Raw genomic sequence first — 19928 nt, forward strand, 5'->3', positions numbered from 1 at the left:
TTTCGGAGCCGATGGAGTTTTCGGTGCCGATGTATGTTTCGGTGCCGAGGGACTTTTAGGCATCGATGTCGAAGAACGTTTCGGCGCCGGTGGAGACTTCGGTGCCAAGGAACGTTTCGGTGCCGATGGAGATTTCGGTCTTGAAGCCTGTTTCGGTGCCGATAGTGTTTTTTTCGGTGCTGAGGGTGTTAAAGGCACAATCAGATGAGGTTTGCTCGAGCCCGAGCCACCTACAGGCTTAGATGTCTTCGGAGCCGGGCCCGAGGGCGGGGCTTCTGAAGAGGATTTCCGGTCGCGACTGGGCCCAGCTGGCGGAGTCTTGACCAATGCTTTTTTGGATGGGGCAGGGGCAGGGGGGGTGGTACTCACACGCTGCCCTGGAGTGATGAGGTCATCGGAATCGTCGGCCTCGGACACGATCTCGAGATCTTCGGTGTCGTCTTCGGGAACATCTTGAGCAAAGATGTCCTCCGGTTCTGGAGCTGGTTTGGCCATAATATGGCGTCGAGCTCTTCGGTCCCGGAGAGTCTTCTTCGAACGGAAAGCGGCACAAGCTGGACAGGTGGACTCGTTGTGTTCCGGCGACAGGCAGAGGTTACAAACCTCGTGGTGGTCACTGTGGGGGAACTTCGCTCCACACTGGGGGCATTTTTTGAAGGGTGTCCTGTCCATCAGCCGCTTCCGGAACCGGTCCGAGTTGATTTCGACGTCGATGGAATGAAGATTAAGGAGTTAAATTGATTGCTAGAAGTTTTCTGCTGGAGCGGAAAAAAGTTCATCCGAACCCAATGGCGGAAAAAAACAATCTGACGATGGAGTGGATGCCCATGCGCACTGTTGTCCAGGGGAGGAGTCACCAACCTCGTGACCAAAGGCTTCTTCCGAAGACAACAACAACCTGCAATCATCCGAGCCCAACACCAGATGGCGATCTTATCCTCAGTGTGTGATCTGCAGCTCATATGCCTCGAACACACTGTTTCCCACCAGGATGGTCGCTGTGCATGCATGCACCATGAACGTCAATTAACCAACATGCCAGGGGTAGCGGAAGTGACATCACATGCCATTTACCTTTACTTACACGCACTCATGCATGCTTACACATACACACAGCACACTCTTACATAAACACACTCTCCCCCGCCAGCATGCACACAACATCCATTTAAAAGCATTTATTGCTTACCTTACCTGATAGGGATGGTCACTGTCCAGCTAATTGTAATCCACTCTTTATTACACTAATAGTGAATGATATAATATTCGTCACTATTACTGTAGTAAAAATTGACAGAAAACAAGGAAATGCAAGTCCAAACTGATCAAAAGGACGAGCTGCCCCTGAGTTCCTGGTACTGATTTTGCCACCTCCGAGGTCAGGGGTTGCAAAGGCAGTGCCAGGGGTCGCAGCTGCGACCCCTGGTGAGCCCCAAACGACATCCATAGCATGCACACAGAAGTGCAGCTGCCAACTTTAAATAATTTTTAAATATTGTATTTTATACGTATTTTAATTTACCATTCAAAGATGGTGGATGGCCATTTTGGCATGGTAATTTTTTTTTTTTTTTTTTTTAAAAAAACCTTTATTGTCACTTCAAAATGTACACCGGTATTTAGCCAACAACCCGGAGGCAGGCAGCATAGTGACGTGGCGGCGCGCTGCCAAAGCTTATCCACCTCGTACATCTGAACAATATATCCAAAATAAGAATATACACGATTTATAGCAACAAACAACCAGAAAGCGACAGCCGAGGAACAGTAGCACACGCTAATCATCAGTACTTCTGCAATCTCCAACACGTTACACACGCGGTGCCGCAGTTGGCATGGTAAATTAGAAACAAAGTATACGCCGGAAGCAGGACAGATAGAGGGCAAGCACGTGGCACACTAGCAGAATGCTCTCATGACAAAGTAATAATAATAAACAGAGCTAGGGAGGAGCGAGAGGACTGTGAGGCACTCCCAATGTATTTAGATTTCGGCGGATGGTCTACCCCGCCACAACAGTGCGGATATCCCGTCTGCTGAAATATAAATCCCATAGGATATTATAGTGTTTATATTTCGGCAGAAGGGATACCCGTCACCGTTGTGATGGGGTAACCCGTCCGCCAAAATCTAAATCAGGTGCTTGTCCTCACGTCAGCAGTGGAAGGATGTAGCCCATCCAATCAAAAATGATGTAAAGAAGCAATGCCCTGAATATTAGAAGACTCTAGCAAGAAGGATTGAGGAGCAGAGAACTGAGATCGACAAGAAATCCATCCAATCGTCATCAAGGGGCGGGCTCAAGGCCCTCTCCGTGTATTGTATTGTAGGCCGTAGGCCCTCGACAACAAATAGCCAACGCTGTTTGAAAGAAAGATACTTGGCTTTCCTCAAACATGCTTGGAGCCCCTAAAAGGATTGGGGTGGGGGGGGGCAGTAAGAACTGAATAAGTTAAATAGACCCTCCCATTCCAGCATGGTGTGTGGTGGCGCCAGTGCTTACCTCTCAGCCACCTCTGCTCTCTCCTCCGAGCGCTCTAGCTCCCCCTCCAGGATGACGAGCTTTCGAGCCACCTGCGGAGTGCAGAAGAAAGTGGAATATTAGACCCTAAGGTTTGACCACAGGACTCGTGCTCCCTTCACTGACATTGTGACAGTGTTAGTGGCCCGTCTCTAACCCCCCTAGTGACCCATCTCTGAGCCCCTACCCCTGCACAGGGGCTGGGACTGTGTTAGAGGTCCATCTCTGAGCCCCTAGTGACTCATCTCTGAACCCCTAGTGACCCATCTCTGAACCCCTAGTGACCCATCTCTGAACCCCTAGAGACTCATCTCTGAGGCCCTAGTGACCCATCTCTGAGGCCCTAGTGACCCATCTCTGAGGCCCTAGTGACCCATCTCTGAGGCCCTAGTGACCCATCTCTGACCCCCTAGTAACCCATCTCTTAGCCCCTACCTCTGCACAGGCACTGAGACTGTGGTTAGTTGTCCATCTCGGAGCCCCTAGTGACCCATCTCTGACCCCCTAGCGACCCATCTCTCAACCCCTACCTCTGCACAGGCGCTGAGACTGTGTTAGTGACCCATCTCTGAGCCCCTAGCGACCCATCTCTGAGCCCCTTCCCTTCACCGGCACTGAGACTGTGTAAGCGACCCATCTCTAACCCCGCCCTAGTTCCCCCTAGTGACCCATCTCACAGCCCCTAGTGACCCATCTCCGACCCCCTAGTGACCCATCTCCGACCTCCTAGTGTCCGACCTCCTAGTGACCCATCTCTGACCATCTAGTGACCCATTACTCAGACCCCCTAGTGACTCATCTCTGACCCCCTAGTGACCCATCTCTAAACCCTAGTGACCCATCTCTGACCCCCTAGTGACCCATCTCAGTGCCCCTAACCCTTCACAGGTGATGCGACTGCATTAGTGACCCATCTCTGACCCTCTAGTGACCCATCTCTGACCCCCTAGTGACCCATCTCTGAGCCCCTAGTGAACCACCTCTGAGCCCCAAATCCTTCACAGGCGCTGCAACTGCGTTTGTGACCCATCACTGAGCCCCTAGTGACCCATCTCTGACCCCCCCTAGTGACCCATCTCCGAGCCCTTACCCTTCACAGGCGCTGAGATTGCGTTAGTAACCCATCTCCGACCCTCTAGTGGCCCATCTCTGAGCCCCTTAACCATCACAGGCACCGAGACTGTGTTAGTGACCCATCTCTGACCCCCTAGTGACCCATCTCTGAGCCCCTTCACAGGCACTGAGACTGTGTTAGTGACCCATCTCCGACCCTCTAGTGACCCATCTCTAACCCCCTAGCGACTAATCTCTGAGCCCCTACCCCTTCACATTGACTGAGACTGCGTTAGAGCCTCACCTACGGCTTCTGGTACTTCACTGAGGCTAAGTGGGCCATCTCTGAGCACCTTAACCATCACAGGCGCTGAGACTGTGTTAGTGACCCATCTGTAACCCCCCTAGTGTCCCATCTCTGACCCCCTAGTGACCCATCTCACAGCCCCTAGTGACCCATCTCTGAGGCCCTAGTGACCCATCTCCGACCCCCTAGTGACCCATCTCTGACCCCCTAGTGACCCATCTCTTAGCCCCTAGTGACCCATCTCTGAGCCCCTAGTGACCCATTTCTCAGACCCCCTAGTGAATCATCTCTGACCCCCTAGTGACCCATCTCTGACCCCCTAGTGACCCATCTCTAACCCCCTAGTGACCCATTTCCAACCTATCATAGACTCAGAATGACAAGTACCCATCTCCAACCTACCATAGACTCAGAACGACAAGTTCTCATCTCCAACCTATCACAGACTCAGAAGGACAAGTACCCATCTCCAACCTATCATAGACTCAGAAGGACAAGTACCCATCTCCAACCTATCATAGACTCAGAAGGACAAGTACCCATCTCCAACCTATCATAGACTCAGAAGGACAAGTACCCATCTCCAACCTACCATAGACTCAGAACGACAGGTTCCCATCTCCAACCTATCACAGACTCAGAATAAGTACCCATCTCCAACCTATCACAGACTCAGAATGACAAGTACCCATCTCCAACCTATCATAGACTCAGAACGACAAGTTCTCATCTCCAACCTATCACAGACTCAGAAGGACAAGTACCCATCTCCAACCTATCATAGACTCAGAAGGACAAGTACCCATCTCCAACCTATCATAGACTCAGAAGGACAAGTACCCATCTCCAACCTACCATAGACTCAGAACGACAGGTTCCCATCTCCAACCTATCACAGACTCAGAATAAGTACCCATCTCCAACCTATCACAGACTCGGAACGACAAGTAACCCCCTGCGGCTCATCTCAGACTCAGGACAGTGAGTAACCCCCTGTGGCTCATCTCAGACTCAGAACAACGAGTAACCCCCTGCGGCTCATCTCAGACTCAGGACAGTCGATCACCCACCTCCTCGTATTTACGGTCAGCCTCTTCTGCTATGTGTTTGGCTTCTTTCAGCTGCATCTCCTGGATCTCCATCTTCTCCTCGTCCTTGGTGGCCCTGTTTTCGATGACCTTCATACCTCTGTAGAAGAAGGAACACAACTCGTCAGGAGCCAACACCAGAGCGTGGAGTGACAAACAGTGTCCCTCGTAACATACTTCACGACTCAAAACATCACAAACACTGGACAGATCCAACCAGCAGTTGGACTAGCTGTGCTCAATTTAGGGCTGGGTTGACGCAAACCGATGACGATGCAGGAATACGGCAAGTAATGTCCTCGATGAATACTGAACGATTATCCAAATATGATGTCACAGGGTGATGGTTTCACACTGTATGACCAATGTTTGGCCTGTATAAAATGGAGCCTTTTTTGTTTGAATTTAAGCCCTGACGAAGCCATGGGGCGAGATGACCATTTACGATGAAACACGTGTTGGCAAAGAATAGTAATGATCTAATATCAAGAATCGAAGACCAAGATTGAATATTAATTTAATTTATGTGTACATAATTTTATGTGTGCTTAAGGCTGTGTTATTGTTTACTAAACCTAGGGTTTTCTAGGGGATGTTGGGTGGGCATTTCTCCTTTCAAAGCACAGCAGTACGTGGGTATCGCAGAGATATAGTGTGTACTGTATTGTGAGCACTTCTATCCTAAAATTCACCCTCAATTAGCAGTTATTATTTAATTGATGAAGCCAGTTTGTTGCCACTATTTGCTAGTGGGAGCAAACTCAACTCAACTTGCCCAAAACTGCAGAGGTAGTGCCACGTCTTCATTCGTGACCCTGGGTGAGCCTGTCCGGCTTCATGTTGGAAGCCTCGTCTTCGTGTAGAGGATGTATGCTGCTTCACACAATCCCCCTCACCGGTGCAGAGGGTGGTGGGTGTGTGTAAAGGAGGGTGGGTTTCTATTGCAGTGGCCCTCCTTTGTCCATAGATTTCATGGCATCCTCCAGGTCCCTCCCTGAGGGGGGAGGAAGGGTTCTCCAAGCCCTCAGTGGTCTGCTGTATCCCCTCCTGCTCAGTGAAACTTCTCCTTTCCACATTCCCCTGTGTGTCCACCTGCCAATGTGTGCCCACCTGCCCTGTGTGTCCACATGCCTCTGTGTGTCCACATGCCTCTGTGTGCCCACCTGCCCTTGTGTGCCCACCTGCCCCTGTGTGTCCATCCTGCCCCTGTGTGTCCATCCTGCCCCTGTGTGTCCATCCTGCCCTTGTGTGCCCACTTGCCCCTGAGCCATCCTGCCCCTGTGTGTCCACCCTGCCCCAGTGTGTCCACCCTGCCCCAGTGTGTCCACCCTGCCCCAGAGTGCCCACCTGCCCCTGTGTGTCCACCTGCCCCTGTGTGTCCACCTGCCCCTGTGTGTCCACCTGCCCCTGTGTGTCCATCCTGCCCGTGTGTGTCCATCCTGCCCGTGTGTGTCCATCCTGCCCCTGTGTGTCCATCCTGCCCCTGTGTGTCTATCCTGCCCATGGGCAACAACCTGCCCCTGTGTGTCCACCTGCCGTTGTGTGTCCACCTGCCCGTGTGCCCACCTGCCCGTGTGCCCATCCTGTCCATGTGTGCCCACCTGCCCCTGTGTGCCCACCTGCCCCTGTGTGCCCACTGGCCCCTGTTTGTCCACCGGCCCCTGTGGGTGTTAGCTCTCACCTCACAACAGGAGCCCATAGTGCACCCATCTGAGATATATACCATGTGTCCTACCAGTTCTTCACCCTCTTACCTGTGACTCCCCGCGTGCAGAGCTGGTAAATCATGGACAAATGGATGAGGTGGAATTTTGAAAAGCACTCGGCGTTGTCCCTTTCAAATGGGAAACACATGCCTAGTGGGCCACATCCCAGCCTTTCATGTATCAAAGATGAAGCAGGCTGCGATAAAAGCATGCGGGGCCCTCAGATGTCCATTGTGCTCTCATGGATAAGGCTCGGCAACACCAAGTCCAGGGACTCGATCAAGAGGACAGAAGACAACAAGCACAGGCTAAGCCAACAGGTCTCACTTGTGGTATGGTTGGAGTCACCATTTGTAGGCACACAAAAGCATTGTCACTTTTAAGGTGTGTAAACAAATAGGGAAAAACTGGTGGCCGCAATCTTTTTTTTTCTTCCCATTTCTTTACTTTTGTTACAATGGCGGTACCCACCCTTAGGCTTTGAACATCTTAAGCTAAAGCGCAGGTGAAGTAAAGAATTAGAAAAAAATGCACATTTTATTTGTATTTCTTTACTTTTAAAGCAATGGCAGCACCTGCGTTTTAGATTAAAAATGTTTAAAGCTAAAGCATAAGGTGCTGCCATTGTAAAAAATTAAGTAAATATATTTTAAACAAAGGCATGCTGTTGCGTTTGGCGCTTGTAAGGAACAAAAGGAAAGTGCGTCCGTCATTATTAGTGCGGAGGCATGTCACGCTAGTTAAATAAAAAAATAAAAAACTGTCGTGGAAGAGCATTTTGCAGGCAGGAGAAATCCCTTAAAGAAAATATTGTTCGTAATTAAAACCTACAGAGTAACAGGGGTCGCCCTCATAGGAGGTTGCAGGAACAGAAAAGGAGGTACTAAGGAGGAACTACTAAGCCTATTGACCAATGAAAAGCCACCATTTACAAAGGTCAGGAGCCAATTAAAAATATGGGTGGAGTTTCTTCCCCTTATGGTGAATACAGCAGGTCTTGAAATTACACCTCAAGCGCTGCCTGGGAAAGACCTGCAATGCATGAAAACATTTTCTTAAAGCGGGTGAGAACAAGCCACGAGGGGGCGGAAGCATCACGTGGGCACAGTTTCGGGGAAGCAAGATGGAGGGCTTGGATGAGGGGAAGCAGAAGACACACAGAGCGTGCAAAGGGGAGCACTTGAGGGGAATGAATGGGCAAATGAGGGCAAGGTGGAGAGGGAGAAGCTGAAAAGCAATGCAGGGGAAGGATAGGAGGGCAAGCACGACACGAATGGGATGGGGAAAGTACAGGCGGCTGAGAGCACCACAGAGTGCAGGGGGAAGAAGGACACACGGGAGACAAATGGAACACACATGCACTGCTGTGGACTGTTACCCAAAAGGACAATCATGGACAGTGCACAGAAGCCTGCCAGTCACAAAGAGGGTCTGCTCCTTGGGTGGGACTGACACAAGATTGGCACAGTGGGGAACAAATAAGAACAAGCATTTGCAATGCAATAGGTCTCGCATTTATTAGAGCTTGAGCTATTGGCATTGTAACTCACAAAGCCATTTATTTATGTGTTGACCTAAAAAGGAGAAAAAAAGCCTAAAACGCAGCCAGGCACGTCACTTTAATGGAGGAAAACGGAGGAGGCGCACAGTAGAGCTGTAAGATGTGGGAACCAGAAAAGGACAAGCTAAAGCCTGGCATGCCGATATTGCTACAAAAGTATACAAATGGGAAAGAAATGCGGCACCTGCCTGCTTTTTAAAAAAATGTATTTACTTTTTTTTATAGAAATGCAGCCCCACGTTCTTGGCTGCCCCTCCACCTCGCATGAAACGTTGTGCTTTCACCCTACGAGTTACAAATGAGGATAAATCTGCGTCTGCAGACTTGACGCTCAGGAGACTGTCCCCTTCAGCAGCCCAAGCACAGCAACCCATGCACGAAATAAAACAAGGCAATAGTTTTAACCTTCTGTTTTGTACACGCTAAAGTGCTCCACCCAGACAAAAAAACGGACTCGTGTATTTCTGTCAAGTGTTCAACAAGCAGCGCCAAAGGACGGGTGAGCCGTGGCATCGGGGTATTTACACCGTGGTTGGAGGTTAGCGCCTGACTGGGAGGGAGGCACAAAGGGCAGCTGCAGCGCTTGTTTGCCTTTTGCGTTTCCCCTCCTCCCCTGGAGACTTGGCATCTGTGAGGGAGGAGGTGGGGAAAATCGGAGGCAGCGCGGACCTGGGAGTGGCTTCACCAGGAATGAAAACACATGAACCAGGGCAGCATCGGCAGCCTCACGACACGTACCGCAGGGGGGATAACGAGTAAACGACGGGGAGGGAGGGATGTGCGTCGCACCGAAATAAAGTAAACCTAAAAACACTCCCTTCATTGCTTAGTCTGCAACTTTCCAGCACTCTCATCCCCGAGTGTGTACAGAACACACTAACCAATGTTGCTTTAGTTTCCTGACACTCAGTAAAGGAGGCCTGGAGGGAACACGTGATACAGATGTGAGCAGCGACCCCAGTGCAGTTTAGATGAAAGGCTGCGCCCCTCACTCCTTTCAGTGAGTGATGAGGTGTAACACAACGGACCTCGAACTACTCCCTTTAGTTCAGATGCTTTGAACCTGCGGAAGGAGGGTCACAACACTGACCCAAGGTGCAGCCAGCGTTACCCGAATCAAAGCCAGCTCATGTCCAACTCAGGAGAAAGTCTACCGCACGTGGGGGTCTCACACTGACAGCCGGGACAGTCTGCATCCAAGAGAAAGGTCCATATTAAAGCGAACGACGCAGCAAGAGAGTGAACGGCTCGTACAGCCCCAGTGCTCAAGGACGCGTGATGATCCCGATGAAGGAGGCCGCCCGGCTGTGTCGGCTGTCATCCTGGGTCGGATAAAAGACTCACAAGCAACTGTTAACTTGTATAAAAAAGAAATAAGGTACATTGTAGAGCTTGTGGGACTTGCCCAGAAAGGGAGAATTCCTGCATAAGGTTCTCCTGGTACCATCTCTGGAGAGGGCACATGTAATGAAGGCAAGTTTCGCTGATCAGACCTCAAAACATCTGCCCCAGCCTGGCCCATTCTCTGCTGAAGAGGGTCAGTGCCACACTGGCCGGTGCCCAAGCATCACATATGACCACCCTTCGCGCCACTGCCCGATGGGTCAAGCCACTAGTACATTGAATAGATCTTCATGGATCCTCAAAGCCCTCCATTTGCTCCCCCTACCAGGCTGCCCCATGTTCACAACCTGCTGAATCGCATATAAAACTGTAAACGCTTCCCGACACACGAAGAATATCTCAGAGAAGACTGGGAGGGCCATGGTCGGTCTGCAGTGGTCCAGTACAATAGTGCCAGCACTGGGTTCTTGAGAATTGGGCGAACGGGGCTCATTTTTATAGATTATTAGAATCAGCCCCGATTGAGCGGGGAGTATATGCTGTACAATGAAGGGAAAATTCCAACCCTGTCGACATGTACGGATGGGCTTTCTGGAGAAAAATGAGCTATAAATCTAGACACATACTGATACAAAGAGGTTCAAGGAAAGGCCTCTAATGAGACAACATACTGATACAAAGAGGTTCAAGGAAAGGCCTCTAATGAGACAAATGTCTCTTTACACCTTTTTAATGTTACACCCCAACTCACAAATAAATGCCTCTTTTTGTAAGTTCAAAATTGTTAGTGGTCTGTAATAGGAGATAAGAGAGCTCTGGCGATCAGTGGAGGCTAGTTGCATTTGAAAGTGGTGAGGCGCAAAAACCGTTGATGTGTGTTGCATCACGAGCGAGCTAGGCTAGTGGGCACGACCGTCACAATCGGAGTTTAGGGGGCTCTCCCCCGAGAAAACTCTGAAAAAAGAGTAGGAAAATCATACACCCCAAAGCAAATTAGATGACCACAAAGCAATAGTGGTGGCATAGACCCGAAATATATAAACACATGAAAAACACTCCACATTTTGCAGAATAAAAATTGCACAGTTACTATAGTGTGCAAATTCTACATTGCATCAAGCTAGGACTGAACGAATAGTTTCTTACCTGTCGGTGTAGTTTTGCAGCTTGAAGATCTTTCTGGATTCACTATGCTGTGCATTATTCCGCGATCTGGTGGTTGGGTCCGGATTCGTAGTGTTTCTTTTTTTTTTTTTTTTTCGTAGCCCAGGTGGGCGTCGACGTCCCACCATTTGGTGCACCTCTCGTGACGTCGTCGTGCTTCCTGCGGAAGTCCCACCTTTGGGGCGCCATCTTCAGGTTCTTTTTTCCTCTCGGTTTTTTTTTTTTTTTTAACCCTAGGCGAATGATTAACTTATATGTCCATTTTTCTGTAGTATTTAATTCCTTCTGTACTTTTCTTTTTTTCCCCCCTCTTCCTCCAGCCTCATCTTCCTGGCGGAGGTGGGTGGGTTCGCTAGTGAATCCAGAAAGATCTTCAAGCTGCAAAACTACACCAACAGGTAAGAAACTATTCGTTTTGCAGCGTGAATCTTTCTGGATTCACTATGCTGTGCATAGACTTTGTAGCGGTTTGTTATCTTTGTGGCGGCTGGGTGGTAGATGAGCGTTGGTCGTTGAATATGTGTTGAAGCACCTTCTGTCCTACTTGTGCTTCTTTGTTCATCTGTATGTCCACGCAGTAGTGCTTGGTGAACGTGTGCACCGAAGCCCATGTTGCCGCCAGGCATATGTCCTGAATGGGCGTGTTTGCCAGAAAGGCAATGGTTGCCCCTTTCTTCCTTGTGGAGTGAGCTTGAGGCCCCTCCGTTAGCTCCTGTCCTGCCTGATTGTGGCAAAACTGTATAGTTAGTGCAATCCATCTAGCAATGGTGCCCTTCGTCACTGGTCTCCCCATGAAGCTTGATGCAAAGGACACAAAGAGCTGCTGAGTTTTTCTGTGCTCCTTGGTCCTCTCAATTTAGTGCATCACGGCTCTCCTAGCGTCTAGAGTGTGTAGAGCCCTTTCTGCGTTCGAAGTTGGGTTTTGAAAGAAACTCGGTATCTGAATACTCTGGTTCAAATGGAATGCCGACACGACCTTAGGCATGAAGTGTGGGTCCGTTCTCAGGACAACCCTGTCCTTGTGTATCTGTATGTAGGGCTCTTGTAGCGTTAGTGCTTGCAGTTCGCTCACCCTGCGTAGCGAGGTTATGGCTACCAGAAAAGCCGTTTTCATAGTCAACATTTGCATTGAGGCCTTGTGTATGGGTTCAAACAGTGCCTTCATAAGTTCTGTCAGGACCACGTTGAGGTTTCATGCCGGCGGTGGCAACCTTTTAGGTGGCGCGATTCTTTTCGCTCCTTCCATGAATCTCTTTATTACCTGCGACGTAAAGAAACTTCCACCCTTCTCCCCTCTTGTGTAGGCTACTATCGCCGCTAGGTGTACCCTTAGGGAGGTGGAGCAGAGGTTACTTTTCAGAAGGTGCGTGAGGTATCTCAGCACTGTTGAGTCCTTTGTCATTTTATTCTGCAGGCCTTTTTTGCCACACCATATTGTAAATCTTTTCCACTTTGCACTATAGCATTTGCGTGTAGTTGGTCTCCTTGCCTCACGCAGCACTCGCATAGTGCTTGGAGGCAATCTAAGGTCCGCAAACTCTAACTCTTCAGGAGCCATGCCGCCAGGCTGAGGCTTTCTGGCTCTGGATGTAGAACCTCTCCGTTCTGCATGGAGAGCAGGTCCTTTCTTCTTGTGAATCTGTGGGGATTCCCTTGAGCCATTTCCAGAATTTGGGAGAACCAAGTCTGCCTTGCCCACTGTGGTGCCACCAGGATCAGTGTCATGTTGCTGGTTCTGCACTTGTCGAGCACTCTGTGCAACAGGGGTATCAGTGGAAAGGCGTAGGCAAATGTCCTCGACCAGCTTATCCATAGGGCATTTCCCTGGGATTGCTGATCTGGTTGCCTGGACGCGAAGCTTTGACATTTTGCATTCTGGCGTGTTGCAAAGAGGTCTATTGTGGGAGTTCCCCATCTCTGGAAAAGCTTCTGCGTTTCCTGGCCATTGAGCTCCCACTCGTGTGAAGCTGAGGTCTGCCTGCTTAGCCAGTCTGCCTCCACATTGTCCTTCCCTGGTAGGTGAATCGCGAGCAGGTCTATCTTGAGAGGTATGGCCGATCTCCAGATCTCCTGTGCCAGAGTGGAAAGGGGGAACGACTGTGTCCCACCCTGTTTGTTGATATAAAACATGGTTGTGGTGTTGTCCGTTTGAATCAACACTCTCTGGTTGTACAGGTGCTTCTGGAATGCCTTCAGGGCTAGCAGGACAGTCTTCAATTCCAGGTAATTGATATGTCTGACCGCATCTGCCGGAGCCCACAGACCCCGCACTCTGAGTTGGTCCATGTGTGCTCCCCATCCCCTTTGAGATGCATCCGTGGTGATGGTCACAGTTGGGTTTGGTGGTGCCAGGCTTTTCCCTGTAGTTATGTTGTCCCTGTTCCACCAAGTTATCTCTTCCTGCACTGCGTGCGTAACAACCACTAGATCTTCCCAACTTCCGCTTGCCTGTGACCATTGCTGTAGTAGCCATTCTTGGAATGGTCTCATGTGAAGTCGTACATTCGGGACCAGGTGGATACATGACGCCATCATCCCCATGATCTTGCTCACTGTCAGAACTCGCCCCTTCTGGTAGAGGCTCGTCTCCCTCAGTAGGGCTTCTGCTCTCCTGTCGCTGGGCACGACCGTCCTGTTTATGGTGTTGGTTTTTGCTCCCAGGAAAATCTTCACCTGTTCTGGCTTCATTGATGACTTCCCCCAGTGTATGGAGAACCCCAGGTTCGTCAGTGTCTTTGTCACCTGTGCTGCGTGTTTCTCGCACTTTTCGTGGGTGTTTGCTTTGATCAGCCAGTCGTCTAGGTAAGGGTACACATGAATCCCCTTCCTTCGTAGGTATGCTGTGACTGCCGACAGGCATTTCGTGAATACCCTTGGTGCTGATTTTAGCCCGAAGGCCAGGGTCGTGAATTGGTAATGGTCCTGGTTGATGCTGAATCTTAAAAGTCTTTTGTGCCTTCTGTTTATTGGGATGTGCAGGTAGGCATCCTTGAGGTCCACGGTGGACATGAAGTCTCCGTCCCTTATTTGGGGCAGCACCTCCTGTAGTGATGTCATTTTGAACTTTTGTGTTCTGACGTATTTGTTTAGGTATCGCAGATCCAGGATGGGTCTGAGATTTCCGTCTACTTTTGGTACCACGAAGTAGTACGAGTAGACCCCTTTGTTCCTTTCCTTGTAAGGCACTGGCTCGATGGCTCTCTTTTCGAGCAGCTTCAGTGTTTCCTCTCTGAGTTGAGCAAGCTCCTGACCTGAGCGTTGCCTTCGTCTTGGTTTTCTGTTTGGAGGCGTCCCCTCCAAGTCCACGCAGTAACCGTGTAGTATGACGTTCAGTATCCACTTGTCCGTGGTTATACGTTGCCATTCCTGTAAGTAGAGTCCCAGCCTTCCGCCTACGGGTGTTGGATGTTCGTAGGCGATTGGGTCTCTTCTCCCCCTTGTTGTTTTTGCATTGCGCCTCACCCCTGGGGGTATGTTGGGGGTGAGCGTCCCCATGCGTGCCGAGTCACTTCGATGAGGGTTGGTCACTCCCTCGTCTCCTTTGGCCACGTCCGTTTCCTCTCCCGCGAAAGGACTGGCCCCTTGGCTGGTACTGCCAGTTTTGCTTTTGCTGACCGTGACTTTCACCCTGCTGTCCCTGCTGGAACGTCTGGTGCGATGTTCCCTGCTGGTTACCCCCTCTACCGTAGGGTCTTCTAGTTGTAGTGCCTCTTCTCATCCCCCTGAACTGTAGGGCCCCCATGGACCTTGCCGTCTCGTTCTCTTTCTTCAGCTGGGTGAGTTTTTCGTCCACTGTCGCCCCGAACAGTGTTTCACCGTTGAAAGGGGTGCTTAATATGTTGCTCTGCACCTCCTGTTTGAATTCAGAGATTCTCAGCCAGGCCTGTCTCCGTTCGGTGATCCCAATGGCCATTAGTCTGCTGGAAGTTTCCGCCCCGTCCAATGCAGTTTTAATGCATGAGTTGGCTATGTTTTTACCTTCTTCTACAAGGTGGGATGCTCTTTGGCGGTACTCTTCAGGGAGGTGTTTGACTAACTCCCCCATCTCGTCCCAGTGCTGGTACTGGTGTCGATTGAGAAGCGCATTGGAGTTCGCCATGTGCCAGTGCATTGCTGCGTTCCTTTCGACCTTCCTTCCAGTGAGGTCCATTCTCCTGCTTTCCTTATCGGGGGGTGGCCCCGAGGTCGCTGGCACGTTGGCCCTTCTCCTGGCCATGGAAGCGATGATGGAGTCGGCAGTGACCGCTCCCTTGATGTAAGGCGGGTCCAGGGAGGAGTGCTTGTATTTCTTCTCCGTCCTGGGCGTGATGGACCGGCATGTTGCTGGCTCCTTAAAGGCTTCCTTCCCCTGGTTCATTACGCTTTGGAGCATGGGAAGGAACTGGCTCCTCGTCTGAATGGGGAGCAGGGTCTCGAGAAGGAAATCAGCTTTCGGCTTCTCCTCGTCTAGTTTTACCCCAAAGGCTGCTGCAGCACTCCTGACGACCATATTATACACCCCGATGTCGTCTGGCGGCGAAGGCCTCGAAGGATACGTGTCCACGGGCTCTTCGGGATTTTCGGCGTCGATATCTTGCCAATCCAGTTCGTGAGTGGTTGATGGCGCCGAGCCGTAGAACGACTGCTGGTCGGCATCCTCGTCTTCGCCTTCATAGTAGGTGCCTTCTTCCTCCTCCTCTTGATCTCTCGGCAGCCCTTCGGCGTAGAATTCGTCCTGCTCCTCGATCTCGACGACGTCCGTCGACGGAGTCGTTGGAATTCTGAATTCTTTCAATTTGGCGTCGAACTCCTTCTTCCTCTGAAGGATGCTCTCCATCTCCGCTTCGAGCCTTCTCTTCTTCTTCTCCATTTCGGAGATGCTTTCGACGTCGACCGCGGCTCTTTTCGACGGAGCTTGCGTCGACGCTGGCTTGTCTTTCTGCGTCGAACGCCCCGCTTCGTGGACTGCTTTCGACGAACTCAACCTTTCGGCGTCCTTCGGCACCAGGGAGTCCTTCTCGCAGGATCCGCTCGGCCTTTTGTCCATGGATCCACCCTTGGTCGTCGAAATTTTCGGCGCCGGTGCTCCTTTTGAGGACTTTGACTCAGATTTTCGAGAGTCTGTCTCGGGTTTTCGAGGCCCTTTCGCGGGTTTTGAACTCGATGATTCTCTTACCTCATCAGGCGTTTTTGTATCGGTCTCTGCGACCGTGAAGACGTCGGGTCCTTCGGAGATGTTGTCCTCATCGTCGGTGGAGAGGGCCCAGATCGTAAAGTGACGGGGCCTTACCTTTGCCTTCCATGCTGAAGTTAGCTCTTCTCTGGCGTTCTCTCACTCTGAGCGTCTTCGGCGCGAAAGCTGAACAGGTGTTGCAGTCCTTGCTCGGGTGGTCGATCGGTAGGCAAAGGTTGCAGACCGGATGTTGGTCCTTCTGCGCGAACTTGTGGTGGCAGTTAGGGCAGAATTTGAATGGTGTCTTGTCCATTGCGCTCAGAGCCTCTGAGTGCGCATCCTCGAAGTGCGTCGAAGAAAATTCCTGGAAATTCTTCCTTCTTCGCGTCCCGGATGTAATTTATTCCTCTCTGTTATCTCAGCTGTTTTTTCTCGACGAAACTCGCGTTTTCTCCTTCTTCCTTCGATTGAAATCCTGGAGCTTCTCGATGATGATCCAGACCCAACGGCGGAAAAAAGAATCTGAAGATGGCGCCCCAAAGGTGGACTTCCGCAGGAAGCACGACGACTTCACGAGAGGTGCACCAAATGGTGGGACGTCGACGCCCAACTGGGCTACGAAAAAAAAAAAAAAAAAGAAAGACTACGAATCTGGACCCAACCACCAGATCGCGGAATAATGCACAGCATAGTGAATCCAGAAAGATTCACGCTGCAAAACTATCTTACCTGCACAGTACACGCACGCTGTCCTGTCTGTCCACCCTCTGCAAAGCACCTGCCCAACACCCTCCTCCTACAGTCTTGCCATGACGACATCCAATACAACGACGTACCTGCTCCATTCCGCAACTTTCCAATGGACAACAGTGCTTTGTACCTCACACATTTCTTCATTCACTCATTCCCAATGCCTGCTCCACAAACCCCAAAGACAGATCCCACAATCCAAACCACCGAACTTCCCCTAATGCCATCCCTGGGACCTGCAAGTGTTGAGCTGTGTGAGTGGGTCATAGCTGAGTCAGAAGTGATGGAAGAAGGGGGAGGGAAGAACAGCAAAGAACTCCCGCCCCAGGCAGACACCGAGGCCAGACGCCATCCGATCGGTTAGCAAGATGAAGAAACCCTACAACGCACGGAACACAATACAATTGAAATGAGACACCAGGGCTGAAACCAAAAGGTACCTGGGCATTGCAACCTCAGCCCTGCTCGTGTAGTGACCCCCGTAGAGAGCCCAGAACATCCATCTTCATGCAAGTCCTCGCATGCGGCGAGGAGCAGGTGAAAGGAATGGAAACATGCAGGTGCGCCGCCCGTAGTACGCAGACACAAAGCACTCTGCAAACGATTGACATAGGAATTCGCGAAAGTGAAAGCGATCGCTTTAGTGAACAAGCGGCAGTGAAAGCGATCGCAAAAGCGATTGCTATTGTAAAAAGAAAATTAAAAAACACGCCCGCAGGTGGTGCGCACGCGCCTGCCACAGCGAAACATGTGGTTTCAATTATCGCGCCCATGTCTGGGCACGATAATTGAAACCACATGGCCTTTGGTGCACGTAATAGACACCAATAGGCCATGGGCAGAGCAATGCGCCCGCCTTTGGCCTATTGCGTGCTGTCTTAGTAAAAAACACGCACGCAAAGGCCAATACCGGGCCACGAAAAGGAAAAGCACACGCATGAGCGTGTGCGATTCCAGGCTCCGTTTCTGAACCCCGTACAAAGGGACTCTTGCTGCGCGAGCAGGGTGCGCACTGCAACGCTAGGCGCGAGACCTAAAAAGGCAAATGAGAGTAATAGGAAAGCCAATCACTGGTAAGCAAGGCGAGCGGGGTCTCCAAGGACCTGTATGTGTTTGATAATCTCACAATATGTTTCACAACAGACAGTGTCTAGTAGATGAGACCTAAAAAGGAGAGCTGAGGCCCCGAGCTGCAGGCAGGGCTGAGACTTGAGGCACAGTGTGTAGGAGCCGACTAGCACGCTCGTCAGAGAGGAGGAGACTAGGGCTGATGGAACTGGATCTTCCGTTCAGCCTCGTCTTAGATGGGAACCGGGCTCAGCTCGCCAGACCTGCTCTACATACTGGTCATCACAGAAACAGGTATCACCCGGCTGTGCGATAAAGCTCACGAGATCAGGGGCCGATCTAATAAGAGGACAGCCCTGAGCCAGGCTTCACGCAAACTTCTGCTCGCCCTATCCAACAGGGCAGGCCTGCCAGGAGTTTTACCACAGCCCGGGGCATAACTTTCATGCGGGCCCCTATGACACGAGCACCTGGGTAACAATAATGTATACTCCACGGAAGGAGGAAATGCAGCAGCGCCATCATGTGGTGCCTTCTAGTAATGCATGCATGTGAGCTGCCTCATGATTATTAAACAGGATAGGCTTAAAGACCAATCAATAGAACTTACAACACTAGAGTGGAACCCTGAAAAAGCGGGAAATCTGGGGCGTATCAGCCTCTTCACCTCCCTGAAGATTAAAAAAAAGAGGAAGATTCCCTAGTGTGCGGGCACCTGGGCACAATCAGCAACATGCCAGGCGCTCACTCTGTTCAAACCATCCTTGTCATGGAAGACACAGCATGGCCCTTTCTAGCTCGCCCATGCCTCGCTTCCCCGCCTGCCCAGGTGCCTGGATACTCTGTAGGGTGATTAGTGCGCTATACAAATCAACATAACATAACAGGTGGTCCGATGATGTTGATGAAGTTGTAGGTCAAGCATACAGAGGCTCAGGGTGGGTCGCCTTTGTCCACATCTGCAGCCTCGCACAGCTGTACGAGGCTGTTCGTTAACTACGGGTGGCTCTGGTCCACTACCTCTTGCCATGCCCTCTTGGGAGTAGATGTTGGTGGGATGCTGCTCATCGGGGATCTGAACACAGTTCAGGCTGCTCGGTAAGAGTGCATCTGCATGCTAGGCACATCCATGTACCATGATGCAGAAGATAAGGGTGCGGTGATGTCATGCAGCTGGCAGTCATTGACAATATCAATTACCTTTGATGGGCAGTACAGCTCCCAGGTGAATGGACCTAAGGGCATCCCAAACAAACATTTGCAATGCAATAGGTCTCGCATTACTGAAAGTTTGAGCTATTAGAGTTGCAAATAATGCAACGGCAATAGCGCAAACTTTCAGTAATGCGAGACCTAGTGCTCCAATACCTTTGGGTTGAGTAAGCGCTATAGGCGCAAGACCTAAAAAACGTCTTAAAGTAAGCACTGCTGACAGGCACATTATCTCTCCGAGGTGCCTTCCTGGATTTTGAATCTACGACTTGCTGGCTACACACAAAAAGATGACAGGCATGTTAACCCACTGATCTGACGTGCCAGTTTCACACAGATCTCTAAACAGGCACGTTAACCCACTGAGCTGTCTTAGTGGAACTGGACCCGATGATTACACACACATCTCCATGGCAGGCACATTAATCCACTGAGCTGTCTTGCTGGCATTCGAAAAACACGACACACGCACCGGGCGTCTCTGCGCCAGGCACATTAACCCGCCGGGCTTTCTTGTCCACTATAATCACTGGCAGCTGTTTGTGGCCAGCATCTGGCCCAGCCTCTATGGTGGGAATGTTCACTTAGCCGAGTTTATCAGTGAGAACTTCCCATGACAGCACCTCTGCCTGCAAGATGTTTCAGCGTCTCCAGCACTGCGCCGTACTCCCACACTTCCCCCCCACACACAGCCCAGCACCTCGTCTAACAGCAGAAAGCCATTAATACTGGGAAGTTTTCACTTGAAGTGAGCGGAAATATAACATGAGTCCTTTTCACACGCAGGCTTCAATCTACCACCCGCTGTGACCTATTTACAGATGTCTGAGCTCTGCTAGTTCATGTGTGTGTGGTGTGTGTGGTGTGTGAAGGCGGGGGCAGGGCACGTCATGAATCGTATCTTAGGGTCATCGTTATGGGGAAATGTGGTGTAAGAGAGAGTCCACATTTGACTGACAGATCCCTGTGTATCGATTCACCTAACCCCTGCCCCCACATGAC

The 19928-nt window shown here is 50.7% G+C and overlaps 1 protein-coding gene across 9 annotated transcripts in view; it reads right to left on the reverse strand.

The window, feature by feature from the left end:
* Positions 1 to 19928, reverse strand: part of LOC146863620 (tropomyosin beta chain) — a 236049-nt gene that overhangs the window by 35478 nt on the left and 180643 nt on the right. For all 9 annotated transcript variants that reach the window (XM_085627665.1, XM_085627667.1, XM_085627680.1 and 6 more), the window contains 2 exons: positions 4952 to 5069; positions 2504 to 2574 (listed from right to left, as the gene is read on the reverse strand). In XM_085627665.1, coding sequence (XP_085483791.1) covers positions 2504 to 2574; positions 4952 to 5069 — 189 coding nt within the window. The remainder of the gene's footprint in view (positions 1 to 2503; positions 2575 to 4951; positions 5070 to 19928) is intronic.

The sequence above is a fragment of the Triturus cristatus genome, chromosome 2_1 (genome assembly GCF_964204655.1).
Source record: "Triturus cristatus chromosome 2_1, aTriCri1.1, whole genome shotgun sequence".
Lineage (NCBI taxonomy): Eukaryota > Metazoa > Chordata > Amphibia > Caudata > Salamandridae > Triturus > Triturus cristatus.